Below are 18,047 nucleotides of genomic sequence, written 5' to 3' on the forward strand. Positions count from 1 at the left end.
TAGCGGGGGACGGGGAACGCCTCCTGCTGCTATTCCTGTGGTGTGCCTGTTTGTTGCTGCAGCTGAATGCTGATCCTCTTTGACGGAAATGATGTGGTAAGATCCACCCTAATCAACACCCAAAGGAGGAATTTAAGTTTCCCTATTGGCCATTGGACCAAGGCCTAGTGATTAAATTAATTGAATCAAATTGAACATGATTTTCGATCTGCAATTCGAATTTGAGTTCAATACAAGGTTAATAGGATTTTAATATTTGATAGGGCAAGTTTCTTCGCGACATTGGTTAACAAATAACAGATTTTGCTTTTAACCTGAGTCGTTTAATCAAATAATGAGTTCAATTTGGATTTTTAGATTCGGGAGTATAATAAGATTAATGAAATTGACACTCTTTTAAGTATTGCTAATGACACTCCATTTCATTTGTATTAAAAGTGAAATGTAAATGTCATTAACCGCTAGTAATATGCTATACCTTCAATATCAATTTGCTCAATTATGAGCTCGGGTTAAAACTACTTGTCTAAAGACTAGGATGGGTACATTACATTTCAATTTTATTGCTACTAATTGCTCTCAAAGTCAAACTTATTTAATCAAATACTAAATTTTGATATCTAATGACCAACTATTGTCGCCTTCCCTGGATAGGGTTTTGATGTACCTTGAATTTAAGGACCACAAACACCTATTAGTTCAATCGGTAACAAATGAATACTTTCTTTTACAAAAAAATATTTTGATTCAATTGCTAAGAAATGAATAATTTTTTTTACAAAAAGTCGTGTGTTCTAGTTTAACTTTGATGTTAGTATCATATGGGTAATCTATATCTATATATGTATTAGAGAACAAGTTTTTGATAAGACGCTTTCAAAAGCATCAAAAATTCCAATCCTACTACAATTTTGCATTTTTTTTTAAATTTAGTAATCTTTATCCCTTAACTAATGATAACCACCCCTACAAACGTGGTTTGGAATTGCAAACCACGTCTGATAAGATTGCAAGTTCACTTTATCTTTATTACAATTTTATATATTTTTTGAAATTATGTAATCTTTATCCCTTAACTAATGGTAGCCACCCCTACAAATCACATTTGCAAATTACAAACCACATCTGATACAAATCATGTTCCCAAATTACAAAGATTGCAGGTTCGTTTTATCTTTACTACAATTTTGCATTTTTTTTTATTTTAGTAATCTTTATTGGTTAGCGAATGGATAACTTATCTTAGAAAATTGCAAAGGAAGGTAGAATTTCTTCATATATATTTATTTTTTATAGTACCATTTATAAATATGTAAAGGATACATTAATTTCAAATTCCGTATACTTTTAATTCTCAGAAAAATGGGAATAGACTGTTTAACCAACGAATCAATTCATGCAAAAAAGCATGCATTCTCATTTGTAGTACAAACTCCACAAAATTGAATAGAGTAAATAAAACCACCAATATTGGCTTTTCGTACTAAAGATTGGTTGGGGTAACACAATGTTTGCACCTTCATACAAAATTATCGAATCGAATGCATAATGTTTGTAAGTATTTCATTTTGAAATCAAATAAAGCATACATTTTCATGATATATCATATATCATTCATTTTCTAATATAAATTTCTATTACTCTTTCATGATCCAGTTTTTGAAAAAATAACAGTTCCTAAATGATATACATATTTTATTATACTTCGAATTATTACTAGACAATTTTTACATTTTAAATATGTTGGTGGAATTTTTTAACTTTTTTTTTTATTCACCTTGTCTTTTTATTTCTTCCAATAATAATAATGTCACCGCCATGCAGAGTACGGGTATTGGCACTAGTTCTAACTTCTAACTTCTAACTTCTAAGTACATTAGTGGTGAATCGAATATAGCTAAACCTTTTTTTTTGGCCTTTTTGTTATTACCCAAAAAAAAAGGTTTGTGGTCCGTTTATGCAATACGACACCGTATTATAGCATCAAAAGTTGAAACTCCCCACCCTTCTCCTTCTCCCTCTCCCTGCGTATGTTCTCCCTCTATTTTGCTCTCAAGTCTCAACTGTTCCCTCTTCTTCTTCTGCAATGGCAACTGAGAACACGTCCACCAAGAAAAGGAAGCAACGCTATCTTCCCCACAATGTATGTCCACTTACTCTTCTCAATTTAGAGCATTTACTTCACTAATCTTTGTTTTTCTCTTGTAATTTATCCGGTTTTCTTTTTTCTTTGGTGTATATACTAGAAACCAGTGAAAAAGGGAGCATACCCATTACATCCAGGGGTACAAGGGTTCTTTATAACATGTGATGGCGGAAGGGAACGCCAAGCCTCTCATGAAGCCATTAATGTTATTGATTCCGTATGTCTGCTTTAATTCCTTTTTTATTTTATTTTATTTTAAATTTGCCAAAAAAAACAGTACCTTATTTCAATTTGGGTGCATAAAGTTACACCTTTTTTTTTTTTGTCAAATTGTGTTAGCTGTCTTTCTGGGTTTTTGCTTTCATTTATTGGGTTTTTTTCTGTATTGTATTACTTTTTGCCTCTCATATATGTATTCTGTGCAAATGCTGTAGCCTTAAAATTGTACAAGCCATAAACTGTGTTGTGAAATGTGGTCTGCTGTATTATTTTTTCTGTCTATATGCGTTTTTTTCACCGTTTACTTGGATTAAAGTTCCAAATTGTGACTAAAGCTTCAGAACCCAGGTTTTTATTTTGAAAAATGATTAAAAAAGAATTCATATTTCTGCAGTCTTCAGGCAGGCTTTTTGACATAAAAAGTTTGAAGGTTTTCTTGTAATTAAATTCATTTTTAAATGCCTATGCGGACAACTCTTTGGTTTTTCTTTTAGCTGATCCATGAGTTATGCAATTTCAAACTTCAGAGAAAATGAATAATTTTCAGCGTGGTGCTGGATATCAATGGTTTTTTTTTTTCTGTGATTTTCAAGTTCTGTACTAGGATTACATGCAATGCAGTGGATAGGACATACTGTGCAAAACTGATTACTTTCTGAAGTTACTGAAGGTGTAACTTCAAGATAATTGACGTATGATATCATTTGGGGAATTGCTTTTCTTCAACTATAGAGACTACAGATAAGATGCTGAAAATTTTAGACGTCTTATCCTATATTTTGCACCTCTTTTATGTGTATTCCACAGTGAAATTCCTAATGTTGCTTGTGTCCTCTAACTTTGGCAATAGTATCTTGTCTCATTTTGTATTTTATTTCCATACCAACGAAGATGCTTTAAGACCTCTACAACTATTATTTTAACCTTCTTGACTTTTGTAATGACGACTGTACAAATCTCAGGCCTGAGAAATTTTTTACCTATTAGTTGATTTCATGAGTTTTATATTGTATTCCTTGACTAAAACACCATAGTTTGTTTCATTATCTGCTACTTATTTTGGACTGAGTTTTGACGATTTATCTACTTTGGTTATGATTCTTTATGGTTTAACCTTTTTTGCTCGATCTAACCAACTTAAACAGTTTTGGCAATTTTCTTTTAAGTAGTAGACCTGCAAGGGGAATTCTGTTTATTTTTGTAAGGTCCAATTTGATATATGTCATGACTAGTTCATCCAAATTTCTGTGATTGTTTTAGTCTTATTATATCTCTTCTTAGAGCCTATTCAACAGATTGTGGTCCATTTACCAGGAATTACTTATACTTTTCAAAGGTGCTTCTGAAAATATTTCGTGGCCTTTTATGGGTAATGTTTGGTTTTGAGAAGTAGTTTTCACAACTGACCTCAATCGGCACTTTAAAAATGCTGTTTTTTGAACTGGATTTCTTGACAAAAAGTGAAAAATTATATTTTCAGGGATTCTGTGACCTTTAAAAAGCATCTTTTCCATGAGGAACAATTATCTACCATATGCTATTTGATTAGTGTCAGCTTCATTGGATGTGAGATTTGATGGTTACATTTAGTGTACTCCCATTTGGTTGTCCTCGAATGATAATTCCATCTAATACAGTAAGGCACGCATGACTGCAGATGCACTTCTCAACAAAATCCAATGAGAAAATAGATGCATTTAATAAATACTGTTGGGATCTTTGAGTGCTTATGCCTCTAGCCACTTGCTAAACAATGGGCCTTAATTATGATTGTTGTATTTGTAAGATTTTTTGGTGTTTGTTGATTTTAAGAAACCTTGATTTTTTTTTAAGAGTCCTTTCAGTTGGTTCACTAGGGAGGACAGACAGAACATGGTCTTTAATACTTGTCTTCTTTTGATACTTATAAATGTTATTAGGAATGTATGAAAAATAAGTGGAGAGCAGTATATAAGCTAAAAACATAACCCTATATACATGCATGTTTGCTTCCAGAAAAAGGAAACAGTTATGCAACTAATATCGATTATATAGGGATTACAGAAAGCTCTAGTCATGTATGAATAAAATTTAGTACATTTTCCTCTGTAAACCTTTACAAAAAGTACCTATTGATTAATGGGCTACAGTGGGTAGGGTTAACTCTTAAAAATCTGAAAAGTTGGTAGCTTTATCTCTAACTGCTGCCTTATTTTGGAATGTAATCTTCAATACTTTGTTTGGAGGGAAGGGAAAACAGACAGGAAAGAAGAGTCACCATGCTATAAAAAATTTCTGACATGCTATTCTTTGTAGAATTCAGAACTGCTTTATGCATGTAACGAAAGCAGCAAAATGGATTGTAATATTAAGAAAAGGGTGTGAAAAATTGAGCTTAATTCTCTTTTCATCCTCTCAAATTATAAAAATATGAAAATCCTGGACTGACTTGTATTTATGATTCATTGTTCATCTAATATATGGTGGTAATAGCTTTGAATGTGTCTATGAGGTAATGGAATGCTGTATTATTTAGTATATGGTGGTAATAGCTTCAGATGTGTCTATGAGGTAATGACTGCACCTAACGTGTCAAGGGAGAGGGTGAAGAGCTTCATGTGATGGCCTTTTTTAAGTTCAATCTTTTCTGGTCAGTTAGATAATTTAGACTTTGTAAATTGAGCTGGAAATGTACCAATAAATCTTTCTGCTTGTTTCCTTAAAAATTTGAAAAGAATTAGAATGGGTCAAAGAGATAGGATTCTGATTTACCCATCCTTCTTAATTAGAATTTTTATTTTCATTTAATTGGTTGATCAATTATTAACCAAACTTTTCTTTTTCTTTTTTTCTCTAAGAGGTTTGGAGTTTTCTTTTTGTTTTTGGTGTTTGGGGGGGGGGGGGGTGGTTCGTGGGGAAGGTTTATTGGAGACTCTCTGCCTTCTTTTATGCATTGCACTGTACTGCCTGCTGTTTCCCAGTCCTGCTATGCTACTTTTGGCTTTGAGATATTTTCCACTATTAAAACATTTCAATCTTGTCATGGTATTGCTTGTCTAGTTTGGCCAGGCATACCCATTTTCCCTTTTAATGTTTGCTATGCATGGTTTTGAGACATTCAACACAAAAATCATCTCAAACTTAACGCTTCAACTGTCTGTTCAAATGCATTTCATGGTTAGTGCAATTTATCTAGTTTTAACATTTGAAATCTAAAATCATTGTTTGCTTTTTTATTCCTTATTAATTTTTTTTTGTTTAGTAAGTCTATTTTTGTTATTATTTTTCGCCATAAGATTACTTATTTATCATGTCACTCTGAGCTAATTGTATTATCATAATCATGCTTGCTGCAGTTCTTTGAAGAGTATGTGCATGGGGCAGGTTCAAATAAACAACAAGAAGCAATACCAAAGCAATTCATGAATAAGAAAACTAAATTTGTATACTCTGATAGTAGTGAGGATGAAGATGGAGATGATGACGGGATTGGCAATAACATTCATAGGAGCACAGAGGAGAAAGATTTACGTACGGATAATATAACCGATGCTAATTGTGAAACTCTAGTTGATGAAAAGCTAGGGTCTCAGAATGAGGACGACTCGTCTGTTCAAGAGGAAATACAAGAACATAAAGATGGTAAGGAGGAAGTGACAAAGAAGCATAAATTTCAAGAAGGTGATGCTGGAGAGCAGCCAATTAAAAAGCAGTGTGTTGAAATAAGTTCATCAAAGTCCCCAAATTTGGCATCTTCTAAGATGGAGGAGAAATCAGTTGATAAATTGATCGAAGCTGAGCTAGCTGAGTTGGGAGACAAAAGTAAGGTAAGTAGAAATCATTTGTGAAGCTGCAAATTATGATCTTTTACTCTTTGCTTGGGAAGAATGCCTTTGTTGATGCATTCTGTTTTTAAATTGGCTTTCTTTCTTATACCAAAAGAATGATGGACATCACTTAATTCTCTACTCACCCAACTGGATTCTCGATGTCTTCATGAGCTCTTTAGATTTATCTTTCTGTAAAAGCACATGTGTCAACTGGGGGCATAATTCCATGACTTCATGCTCTGTTGTCCTGGGCCTCCTTTATTTATCTGTGGACAGTCTCAAAGAGTTCCAAACTAATTAAACATCATGAACTGACCCAAGTCATTTAGAATGTGGTAGAGTTAATACGACTTGCCCCATTTTCCTCCTTCAACCCTTAGGTCGATGTCATTTTAACCTTTGATTTTTTTGGAGACTATCTCTTAGGATAAATTTTATGTCAAACTCTACATACATCTATGAAATGTGGTTGCAGAATGTTCATAATATCCATTCTTTCTCATTATCTTCATCTCAATAAGTAGGCTTATCTTATATGACCTGCCCTCTCCCATCACCACTCTTCCCCCTTAGCCCAGTGGTCACCTCTTCCACTGTTGTTCTCTTAAAAATCCCCTCATGCACACACAGTCACATGTATGTGTATATCTCTACTACCATATTATCAGTGGAACCAGTGGCAGTGCCCAAAGCAAGAAGGAGAAGGGCTGCATTTGGAGATGGCTGGCTTTTCAATGGAAGGACAGGTCTTCTTCTGGGTAGGATGAATTGACAAAGAGAAAGAAATTAGAGTTTGATCATGACCCATAACATGGTAAATAGTAGGTGTAAAATGACATAATCCAAGAATTGAAGGGGGGTAAAGTGGTTTTAGATTTGTGTGAGGTGATGTTTATCTTCTCCTTTCTTTTTTATCAGAAAAACCGGCTCATTCTGAGATTTTCAGAAGCTGTATGGATTCTGCTAAGAATTTTTAAGTGCATTCTACATGAAATGGCAGAACTTTGACAATCGAATTATGATTTTTGCTAGATAAGATTGTCAGGCTACAAATGAATAGTGAAAAACGAACATAAAAATACAACTTTGATTTGTTAGCATTTTTCTTGTGTTTGAGGCCTGCATTGCTGGTGTAAAAGTGAGATTTAGAAATGTTGTTACCCAATTCATATTGATGTCCTGAGACATATGATAAGAGACATGCTGAAAGCTACCCGGAAAATGTGAAAACATGTTTGAAATGAATATGTAGTTGAAATTCTTCTACTTGTACTTAAGAGTTTATTATGATGCCTCCTCACTTTCAATTTCTTTTGTTTGTACTCAAGCTTGTATGAACTTGATCTCTGAGTGAATTATCAATTTTCTTTACCCATAAGAATATGTTTGCTACTAATAAGTCTTGCAGCATTTTTTTTTAAAGTTTATAGCCGGTCTTTTGATTTTAAGAAATGTTTCTTCTGTATGACTATGCATTTGTTGAACAATATAGCTATAGCTTGGCTGCTAATATACTAGCAGATGTCACCTTCACATGGCCATCGCATGACACTTGGCAGGCCTTGTGAAGAGACATTGGTTTCAAGAATGAAACACTTCCCCCAATTGTCTATCAGTATGCTAATTTGCTACAATTGTCTAGGACTAAAAAACCTGGGTCCTGAGATTTCATTCTTTTTTTTTTGATAGTTGGGGATCTATCCTGATTTTGCAGCAACATTTTTTTCGGTTCTTTTTTGTTTTATCAAACAGAGACGATTCAGCAACCTTGACTCAGGCTGTAATGGTGTTGTATTTGTCCAAATGCGCAAGAGAGATGATGATCCGAACCCGAAGGATATCGTGCAGTATATGATGACTTCCCTTGCTTCAACCCGGAAACACATGTCTAGGTTACTTTCTCCGCATGTTCATTAACTGTTTCTGTTAATTGGCTTGCTGTGCTGTAATGTAAACTAGTATTAAGCATCTTATCTGGTTCAAATTGCATTGGCTTGCATCAGATTCATGTTAAGGGTGCTGCCTATTGAATTAAGCTGCTATGCGTCAGAAGAGGAAATTGTAAGGGCAATTAAACCTTTTATTGCAAAATACTTTCCAGTGGAAGCTCAGAATCCCCACAAGGTAGCTTCGATTTTTGTCTCCTTTTTAATGACACCTTTGCTTTATAATCTATGCTCAAAACCTGAGCGCCTGTACCCCATTAAGTAAACTATCAAAATATTCTTGTAGCTCATAGATGTATTTCCAATTGTACTTGGTTTCTACTTTATATCTCTAGTTTATGACCTCGGGTTTGGCCTTTAGATGTTATTCAGTCTATTACTTGGAGAAGAATTTGGGTTCCGCTACTATCACCTGCATTGCTTTAAAGTTTTGGTGTGTTAATTATTCAAGTATCCTACTTAGGTACTTAAGGGTGGAGAGGGGCGATTGAGTTTGCTTTTACTTGATTCTTTGCAATTTATCCAACCAATAACTGCTATATTTGGCCTGACTTTTGGTACTCTGTCTTCTTTTTTTCCCTGTTCTTTGGCTGAGCAAAAAGGCATTATAAATCTTCTTTTGCAGTTCGCTGTATTGTATGAAGCCCGTGCAAATACTGGTATTGATAGAGCAAAAATCATCGATGCAGTCGCAAAATCTGTTCCTTCACCACATAAAGTTGATCTTAGCCATCCTGATATACATATTGTTGTCCAAATTGTCAAGGTAAGACATGCACATGCACGGCTTCAGAGTTCCTTTATAAAGGAAACTAGTTATTCAGATCATGAGTTGCTGATCTGCATCTACAAGACTAAGTGATTACTTTGTACTAAAAGTTGCACTGAATTTGAGTTATTTTCAACATCTCATGTCCAAAAGTGATTATGATTTATGCTCACGGTATAATTCGCTTTTGTGCCTTTTGCAGACTGTTTGCTTGATTGGGTTGGTTGAGAAGTACAAGGAATTGGCCAAGTTCAATGTGAGGCAGCTTACATCTTCTAAATCCTAACTTGGCAATTCAGTTTGGTTTTAAGCAGCCTACCAGTTTCTGTTCTCACAGTCATTTTCTTCAATGTATTTCCTACGATATTTTACCAAATTTTGTACTTTGTTATGCTTAGTTCATATCAATCTTAAACTTGTGGCTTAGCCTGAAAAAAAAAAAAACGAAGATGATTTCGGAGGTGTTTATGTACTCTTTGTCAACAAAAGAAATATTCCACTTCGGATACACACAGTCATTCATTCCCCCTAAAAGTCAGGTGTCTGAAATTTCCAGACAGAATAGTCAACCCAATTTTGTCTTCTTTTTCCAGAGGCAACGAGATTTCTGATATGCTCTTTACTGCATTCTTGCAACATTTCCGTTTTGATAACATTTTTTGATCCTTAGCTTTTGCCAATGTAATTTACCAAACTTCAAATTTCCAAAATGACATTTGACAACAATTATGCTGGATTGCGGGTATGAAACCTTGTTTCTGTAAATGTTTTCAGCTTATCTTGCATTTATTAATCAGCAAAAGGTCGGCTAGAGAGGTCTCTGCATTGATAAAAATTAACAAGTCAATATAATTGTGTCAAATGCTTTTCGGTTAAGAGCTCCAAGTCAATTAACTCAAAGATATTGCATGAGAGTGAACAAGATCATTGAACCAAGAGCTTCATAAATGCCAAATACTGTCAGAATACAAAAAGCTATATATATATATATCGGAGTTTACAAGGAATCACCAGCCAGCTACCAACAAAGAGCAACCAGCGAAGGAAGGAACGAAGTAACTCGACCAACGGGAGAGAAACAATCAGGTGCCATGCCAAAGGTTTCTTCGTATCTGATTTTACACTACAAATGATATTCCATTCCGGGGTCGCCAAACTACGACGAGAGTTTCGCCCATGACTTCCCTCGCTTTACAAGTGTTAATTTTGTAAACCACCTTCAGACCCTTGGTTAATAGGGGGTGACTTCAACTAAGGGGGCATAGAAAGAAAAGGTGAAGGCGCTTGCTGGAAAGGGTGGAAGTTCTCGCTGGCTAGCGTCATAGAATACTGCCCGTGAAGGGGGCTGGAAGGAGAGTGATAGTTCCTAGTGACAACAGCTGGGCGTGAAAGCATTCCATCGGGCTTCCCGCTGAGGGATGTGTTCAAGTCGGTAGGGGGAATAAGAAAGCAGGTCATTCTAGCAGAACCAAAAGAGAACCTAAGATTAGGTCTAACAAGCATTTCTCCATAATAGAAAATCCAAAAGGCCCATTAGTTCATCTTTTTGGTCACGAGAGCACCAATACAAATAACCAATGAATTAAACAAGCAGCACACAAAGCCCTAGGACAGCAAAATTGGATGCATCCCATCAAATTTGATTATGGAATACAATCAACAATTGATGGATATAAAAAAACCTCTGCATTTTACTGCATTCCACTTGAGGACAAATCAGTTATGCCATCTACTAATTATCAAAATCAAACTATCTTTGTTGGTCTTGTATGTATTGAAAGTACAACTGCTGTAAAGGAAAAAAAAAAAAAGGAAAAAACAATGAGAAGGAATCACAGAAACATGAAGAAACAATATCAATTCACGTTTCTCCTCTCCAAAGAAAGCAGACTTTATCATTGATCAGCTGACAGCATCTTCACTTGCTGGACCCTGCAGGGCTTGGCGATATGAATGAGAAATCTAGGAGCTAGGCTTGTAAAGCTTCTCAACCATTTTCCTGTACTCTGCAAACCAGAAACAGAATTCAGTTAAAGAATTTCCATTGCCAATTTGAGGAAAAAAAGACAATTCATATATGTATACAAATATGGTCAGAACTCAGAAAATGTACCTGCTTGATTGCCCCAGAGTGCTGCTGCTTGATTATTCAAAGGTGAGCTTGTGTTCGGTTCTGCATTCAGCAATATCCACAGGTTATGTTAATGATAAAGAAAAAAAAAATCAGAGAATTGTCGTGATTCTTAAAACAATTGCAAAACTACCATCAACAGCAAGTAAGATTACCTCCCAGCAGGCTTTGAATGGAGAGCAGAATTGTCCTCACATCATAAGCTGACGACCACTTATCCTGGAACAGATAATGTAATCGATTAATCAGGTTTCCAATTTTGGGGCAAAATTTGAGACAATAGTAGAGTTATGGAGAAACTTTATCTATTAATACCTGAAGTATGTCCAAGCATATATTTCCATAAACATCAACATTTGGATGAAAGCAGCCAGTCTCGAACTTGACCTTTGGAGCCTTGAATGGATAATCAGTTGGAAAGGAAAGTGATAGTTTGTATTCAGTGCCCTCAAACACGGTATCTTTGCTACCAGTAATTGTTCCTTTCCAGCAGAATATGTTGTCTTCCTCGGGAAAAGCAGATATTCCGGAATCGCCACTCATCTGTACATTCATCAACAGAGTCAAGGAAAGAGATTCAACCAAATAAGGAGCCAACAACAGAGAACAAAAACATTGCTAAATGGGAGCATGAATGGAAGATTAAAAGAGATCAGAGATCCTACCATCAAGGCCATCAGCTCAGATTGCAACCTGTATTAACGAGGAAAAAAAGTTCAAACATCAGTTACATAAACAACTTCTTTATACATAAAAACACTTTCTTGGACGTATTCTGCCCATTTTAAGACATCAAATTGACAATTTTTCATAACCAACAAGACTAGTTAGGCTTTAGATTTCAGAATTGAAAAGGTCACAGTAATAAAACAACAAACAGGATATGAGTTTGATATCAAAAATTGAGGATCTTAGCTAAATCAAAATCAGACATTAGAAAGTAAAAATCCTCCAAATAACGCAAGCTAAATTAATAGACTCACATAGGACCAAGAAAACACATTTAGAAATATGTCATACGTTTTATTTCTTTCACCTAATAACCGTGTCCAGAAATCAAATCGAAACAGAAACCACAAATTCAGACACTAAATCCCCTAAATTAACTCTAAGAGAAACAAAGGGGATCAAAACCCTAATATCCCAAATCAAGAAATTCAAAATTTCTTTACACACGTATTCGAAAAATAAAAACCCTAAAAAATATTTTCAAAAAAAAATGTACCTCTTGAGAACAGATTGAGTATCAACGTTCTTTGCCGATTGCACTGGCTGCTTGGATGACGTCATCACCGGACCAGCCGCCGGGGTGTTGCTGTTATTGCTGCTTTCGCTGTTCATTGTGGTAGTCATCCCTTCTTCCTTGATTCCTTACTATTCACACCTCAAAAAATTCGACCTCTCAACGCTTAAACAATAATCAATATAAAGGGTTCCAAAAATTCTGACCAAATCAAACCGGAATTTCGAGAAATCTCGTCAAAGAAGAAGAAGAGGCTAGTGAGAATTAAAGGGCTGCCCCCTTCTTCTGATGATGATGATGAATTATTGAATCTTGCTTAGAGAGAAAAAGTGACAGAGAGATTGGACTGATGCAGAAAAAGAATGGGTGAAGAGATGTTTATAAATGTGAGAGTTTGTCTGAGTTTTACATAAGAATCCAAAAAACATTTTGAACGTTAAAAGAGCTGCGGCGGTGGGGTTTGGTTGATGTTTTCTCGTAACGGCTAGTTTTTTATGCTTTTTTTATTCTCTTTTTTTTTTTTTTGAAAAATAATAGTTTTATTGGTTATTATTCCGTTGTAAAATTTTGTTAAGGGAGACGAGGGATTTTCTTCCTTTTGAATGATTGAATTGCACTTGTAAGAAAATGATTGAATTCTAATTCTAAGATATTTTCTTTATCATTTTTTGGAATCTAATTTTTGGATTGGTTGTGGAAGTAAAACTTGAAGAAATGGGATCCATATATTGCAAATTAGGAGTGTGGTAGATAATTATAATGCAACTGACACAAATGTGAGTAAATTGTGTGAGTTTTCTGTTCATATAATAATAATATGTCCATAAAATGGAAAAAATCCTCTGCCTTCTCAGTCTAAATGGGGACAAAAATGCAAAGTCAAACTGTTGGTTAAAGATAAATTGATTTTGACTATGAGAATTACTGAATTTTCATCTATTGTCCTTAATTTGAAGAAAAAGGAGAAATTTTGGTGACCACATTTATGGCCCAATACCGGATCAAAAAACTGAACTGCTCCCAAGAAAGATGTTCATTTCAAGTTTACAGTTTGATATGCATTTTAGGTAATATATTGACTTTTCTTCCATTTACATAATCACATCAAGAGGAGGGGTACAAACGTCATTTCCTATTGTTATCAAGTAGATAACAAATGACCATTAGGTGGACTCTTAACAGTCATAGCTTCAAAACACTGGTGCATCATCCATTACGGTTTAAAATTACAACATTTTCTACATAGCCAACAGCACACAAAGTCACTTTTGATGTCTATCTTATTTTTACCCATAGGATCAAACATCAAATGCCTCCACTTTTTTATTCATGATTTACAAAGTCAGAGGTTATCGGACCAGTGAGATTGTTGTTACCCAAGCTTAAATACATGAGATCTTCCAAATGAAACAACGACCTTGGAATGCTTCCGGTGAAGTTATTGCTGTTGAGGTTGATGTGAAACAATTCTGGGTAATTCATCCAACAGTCAGGAATTTCTCCTGATAGAGAATTCTCCCGAAGATCCAGATATTGAAGAACTTGATTTTCATTCTTCACTTCACACAAAATGTGAGAGATGCCTCCTGAAAATAATAGTTGGAAATTAAGTTCTAAATATGTCAATCAATGATAAATTAATTGGGTGTGTAGGCAATTGAATGTGTTTGATTGTTGTGTGGATATAAAACCTTTTAACAGTTTTAGAGATAGTTAAAGTTTTACCAGAAAATTAATTGTGAGGAAGTTTCACGTGGACCACTGATGGGTTGAATAACCAAGAGGAAATAGCCCATTGAATATGTTTGACTATAATGCACATATAAACCTTTAACAATTTCAGAGATATTTGAACTCTTACCATGGAGGTGATTGTGAGAAAGTTCTACATGTATCAATGATGAGTTGAATAGCCAAGGTGGAATGGTGTCTGAAATTCCTGCGGAGGACAAGTTCAAATCCAAAAGGAATTTTTGTGATCGGATCCATGTAGGAAATTGGGGGCCCAGCTTCCACGAGCTCAATCTAAGTATTTCAAATTGAACACGAGGAGTCCAACTTGCACTTACTTTTAAGGTCAAGGAGTTTCCAGATGCATCAAAATAGCTTAAAGCTGTCAGATTGTCTAAGTGACTCTCGCTCACAATGCCTTCCATTAAATTGTCGTAAATACGAAGCTCTCCAAGTTTGGAAAGCTGCCCAAGACTTTCAGGAAGAGTTCCAGTGAGTTTGTTGCGAGATACATCCAAGAGCACCAAGGATGACAGTTTTCCTAAATTTGATGGAATTGAACCATTCAAGTGATTCTCCCGAAGGTTGAGAGAAATGAGATTATTAAGATGAATAAGCTCATCTGGCAATGAACCATTCAAATTGTTGAAGAAAGATCCAAGAGCTTGAGGGAAGTCAAGTTCCTGAGATCTCTGGGCAATGGGCCTTCAAACGAGGTGAAACTTAAATCAAGAGAAGCAAGGGCAGAAAGACCGAAAATCCATCTAGGGATGACGTATCCAAGAAAATTTCCGGAAAGATCTAGGACAGTAAGAGAAGAAAAGTTGGCATGGAAGACAAATGTATCTCTGCCAAGATGATGAGAAATTAAATCAAGTTGACAATAGGACAGATATATCTCTACCAAAGAAGGGATCATGTTAATCACCTCTAGCCAATTAGACGCTGTACTAAGGTTCACGCCACTCATGTCTAGGTGCTCCAGATTAGAGAGACCAACCATCCATTGCAGGTTATCAACTTGAAGAGCGGACGCATCGCTTAAACTTGAATATTGGCGTCCTAGCGAAACGTATTTTAGCTTGGTACATCTTCCTAAATTTGATGGAATTGAAGATAGAGCATTATGACTTAGCGCAAGGTGCTCTAGCTTGGTACAGTTGCCAACTGTGCTTGGAATTGGACCATTCAAGTGATTACGGCTTGCACCAAGCGTAATCAAGTCCTTCAATGTGAATACTTCACTTGGTAAAGAGGAGTTAAGGTTGTTAAAAGACAGATCAAGATGTTGAAGGTTGGAAATGTTGGCAATAGAGCTTGGGATAGAACCTCGAAACTGATTGGCGCCAAGATTCAGTGAAATTAGGGCAGTTAAAGTGGATAATTGGCTTGGGAGGAAGGTAGCAAAGTTATTCACTGATAGATCCAAAGATGCAAGGGAACTCCAATTCCAAATTCCTTCCAAGAAGCCTTCGAATTGATTCCACCGAAGGTTGAGAGAAATGAGATTATTAAGATGAATAAGCTCATCTGGCAATGAACCATTCAACTGGTTCGTTGAAAGATCCAAGTGCTTGAGGGAAGTCAAGTTCCAAAGATCTCTGGGCAATGGCCCTTCAAACCAGTTCTCACTTAAATCAAGGGAAGCAAGGGCAGTAAGACCGAAAATCCATCTAGGGATGAGGTGTCCGAAAAAATTTCTAGAAAGATCTAGGACAGTAAGAGAAGAAAAGTTGGCATGGAAGACAAATGCATCTCTGCCATGATGATGATGAGAAATTAAATCAAGCTGACAAGAGGACAAATGTATCTCTACCAAAGAAGGGATCGTGTTAATCACCTCTAGCCAATTAGACGCCGTACTAAGGTTCACGCGACTCATGCCTAGGCGCTCCAGATTAGAGAGACCAGCCAACCATTGCAGGTTATCAACTTGAAGATCGGACACATCGCGTAAACTTGAAGATTGGCCTCCTATGCTTAAAGTGCGTAAACTTGATAGGTTTCCAAGTTGATAGGGAACCATTCCTTGAAATCCAGCTCTAGATAAATTCAGGTACCTCAGACTTCTGAGAGACCCAAAAAAACTGGGAATTGGAATTCCACTGAAATTATTTTGACTTAGATCAAGGTAACGCAAGTGAGTCAAGTTTTTTAACGAATGACTGATTTTACCACTTAATGGTGATTCAACAACAATCTCATCTTGAAATTCAGGAACACCAAAATAACCAATTACACGAACAGGACTCTGAAGGTGAAGTTGAATCACGCGGCCACTTCGGTTGCTACAAACAACTCCTTCCCATTTGCAGCAATCAACGTCGTGAATCCAAGACGAGAGTCTGCCAAAGGGGTCTTCCAAGTCTTTCTTGAAGTCCATAAGAGCTTGTTTCTCACTTGCATAGCAAGTTGCATTTACAGTTTTGCTGGAAGAACAGAGTAAAATTATTGCGACGAGTAAGAAAACAGAGAAATGGGTTGATCCACCCATGGTCACGTGAAATGTCGGAAGAAATACACTGCAGTACTTCGGCTAGGTTGCAGATAGATATATAGAGCTGGCAGTGGCCGTCAAATTAAATTATTGAAGCCTCAAAGCGACTTTGGCAGTTGACGTGGCTATCAGGCTTGGAAGACTCAGGTCTTGTATCTCATTTATGATTTGGGGTGATGATGTGGTAGGCCTAAACATCTGAGTGGAATTTAGATTGGAATCTGATTTCGAAAAGAATTTATTCGTTATTGAGAAATTTTAACCTCAGAAATGATTTGAAACAATTTACGAAAAAAATTACATAAATATAAAATTAACAAGTTAAAATGAGAATTGGGATTGGGGGAGAGGAAAGTTCTTCTTTTGTCTTTTTTTTTTTTGGATTTTTTTATGGTTTTTGTGTAAATTACGTAGTTCAAAGCCAGATATTGCTACGAGTGATAAATTCACTCGTTCTAAGCACATATATTAGGGTTAATATTTTTGTGGTAACAATGCACTAAAATTAGTAAAGCCAGAAAATAAGGAGAAAAAGGAACATGAAAGCTCTTTTGTACCTATGCTTTAATACAAATTGTAGTATCAAAATAATTTATCAAATTGTAGGGGCGGCTGTCTGATTTTAATATGTATATTTAATAAACACATTAAGAACAGTAAGAAGAGATCTTTTTGTTCTCATTCAACTTCTCAAATTCAAAGTTTTGTTTAATTAATCATCTTGTTCTCATGCACCACAGTAAGAACAGTGTCGGATTGAGACTAATGTTTAGAGCTCGGAATTGGCCCCAGAGGTTAAAATCACTCTTTTTAAGCTCATATGCTATCCCTAAAGCACTCATTTAGTAAAATTAGTAAAGCCAGAAAATATGAAAAAAAAGAAACATTAAAGTTGCTTTGATTATTCTACTTTTGTAATTATTCTTTAATACAAGTTGCAATACCAAAACAATTCTTTAATATAAGCACACTGTTTTTTACCCTCAGAATATTATTTTTTATTATTGCGATTTACTTCTACGAGAAAATTCCAATTTGGATACCCAATGTTCGAGGGATGGAGACCAAAATGGTCTCTTTTGCATACAAGTTAGACAAAACAAATTTAGCAATCAAAGTTTGGAAGGTGAAAAAATTTGATTCAAATAATAATTCTTTTTCTTAAGTAAAATTAAAAAAAAAAGGAAATTTCAGTCTCCACAATGTTTTCTAAGAATCGTGGTAATATTTTTTTTTTTTTTGCAATGCAGAAACTTCCATTTCAAGTTTAAGATGGAAAAAATACTGAAATGGAAAATAAAATTGAAAGAAATAGATTTCAGTGCACACATGCACAAAAGCAGAGGAAAGTGCTGAAAATACCTTAGACATAAATATATCATCACATCCTATGTGCAAAGCAGATTAAACATAAGAAACAAAAAATTTTTCTGTCTGATCTACCTTACTTCTGCAATTCGTAGAATCCTTCATATACTAATAAAAAGTAATTTGACTTTATTTTTTGACCACTTTTCCTCATTTCTTCATGTTTTATAAATGTTCGTCCAATGAAA

General features: G+C 35.3%; 3 protein-coding genes across 4 annotated transcripts; 1 reads left to right on the forward strand and 2 right to left on the reverse strand.

Annotated features, from left to right (window-relative positions):
- The first annotated feature begins 1,936 nt into the window (after window positions 1-1,936).
- LOC140019357 (uncharacterized) lies at window positions 1,937-9,397 on the forward strand. 2 transcript variants are annotated; one of them, XM_072071534.1, is made up of 7 exons: window positions 1,945-2,143; window positions 2,247-2,363; window positions 5,701-6,171; window positions 7,927-8,066; window positions 8,178-8,298; window positions 8,746-8,886; window positions 9,092-9,397. In XM_072071534.1, exons 1-7 carry the CDS (start codon window positions 2,087-2,089, stop codon window positions 9,173-9,175), a joined length of 1,131 nt encoding a protein of 376 aa, XP_071927635.1. In that variant the 5' UTR covers window positions 1,945-2,086; the 3' UTR covers window positions 9,176-9,397. The 2 variants fall into 2 exon arrangements, with proteins under 2 accessions (XP_071927638.1, XP_071927635.1); XM_072071537.1 differs by lacking the exon at window positions 2,247-2,363 and having other exon boundaries at window positions 1,937-2,143.
- Window positions 9,398-10,594: 1,197 nt separating this feature from the next.
- Window positions 10,595-12,510, reverse strand: LOC140019760 (ubiquitin-conjugating enzyme E2 20-like). The gene is made up of 6 exons (XM_072071545.1): window positions 12,246-12,510; window positions 11,686-11,713; window positions 11,336-11,563; window positions 11,176-11,239; window positions 11,003-11,062; window positions 10,595-10,895 (listed from the first exon to the last, which is right to left on the reverse strand). The coding sequence occupies exons 1-6, from the start codon at window positions 12,371-12,373 to the stop codon at window positions 10,852-10,854; spliced, it is 552 nt and encodes a 183-aa protein (XP_071927646.1). The 5' UTR covers window positions 12,374-12,510; the 3' UTR covers window positions 10,595-10,851.
- A 768-nt stretch (window positions 12,511-13,278) lies between these two features.
- LOC140019608 (uncharacterized) lies at window positions 13,279-16,568 on the reverse strand. The gene is made up of 2 exons (XM_072071541.1): window positions 14,125-16,568; window positions 13,279-13,849 (listed from the first exon to the last, which is right to left on the reverse strand). The coding sequence occupies exon 1, from the start codon at window positions 16,486-16,488 to the stop codon at window positions 14,632-14,634; it is 1,857 nt and encodes a 618-aa protein (XP_071927642.1). The 5' UTR covers window positions 16,489-16,568; the 3' UTR covers window positions 13,279-13,849; window positions 14,125-14,631.
- Window positions 16,569-18,047: the final 1,479 nt, after the last annotated feature.

This window comes from Coffea arabica, chromosome 1c (genome assembly GCF_036785885.1).
Source record: "Coffea arabica cultivar ET-39 chromosome 1c, Coffea Arabica ET-39 HiFi, whole genome shotgun sequence".
NCBI lineage: Eukaryota > Viridiplantae > Streptophyta > Magnoliopsida > Gentianales > Rubiaceae > Coffea > Coffea arabica.

What these genes read in the sequence shown, in the direction of transcription:
- LOC140019357 (XM_072071534.1), top strand. Translation starts at nt 2,087, where the DNA reads ATGGCAACTGAGAACACGTCCACCAAGAAAAGGAAGCAACGCTATCTT. An exon ending in AGTTGGGAGACAAAAGTAAG is followed by an intron (nt 6,172 to 7,926) that starts GTAAGTAGAAAT and finishes TTTATCAAACAG; the next exon opens with AGACGATTCAGCAACCTTGA. An exon ending in ACCCGGAAACACATGTCTAG is followed by an intron (nt 8,067 to 8,177) that starts GTTACTTTCTCC and finishes GGCTTGCATCAG; the next exon opens with ATTCATGTTAAGGGTGCTGC.
- LOC140019760 (XM_072071545.1), bottom strand. Translation starts at nt 12,373, where the DNA reads ATGACTACCACAATGAACAGCGAAAGCAGCAATAACAGCAACACCCCG. An exon ending in TATGCTTGGACATACTTCAG is followed by an intron (nt 11,240 to 11,335) that starts GTATTAATAGAT and finishes TATCTGTTCCAG; the next exon opens with GATAAGTGGTCGTCAGCTTA. An exon ending in CATTCAAAGCCTGCTGGGAG is followed by an intron (nt 11,063 to 11,175) that starts GTAATCTTACTT and finishes TGCTGAATGCAG; the next exon opens with AACCGAACACAAGCTCACCT.
- LOC140019608 (XM_072071541.1), bottom strand. Translation starts at nt 16,488, where the DNA reads ATGGGTGGATCAACCCATTTCTCTGTTTTCTTACTCGTCGCAATAATT.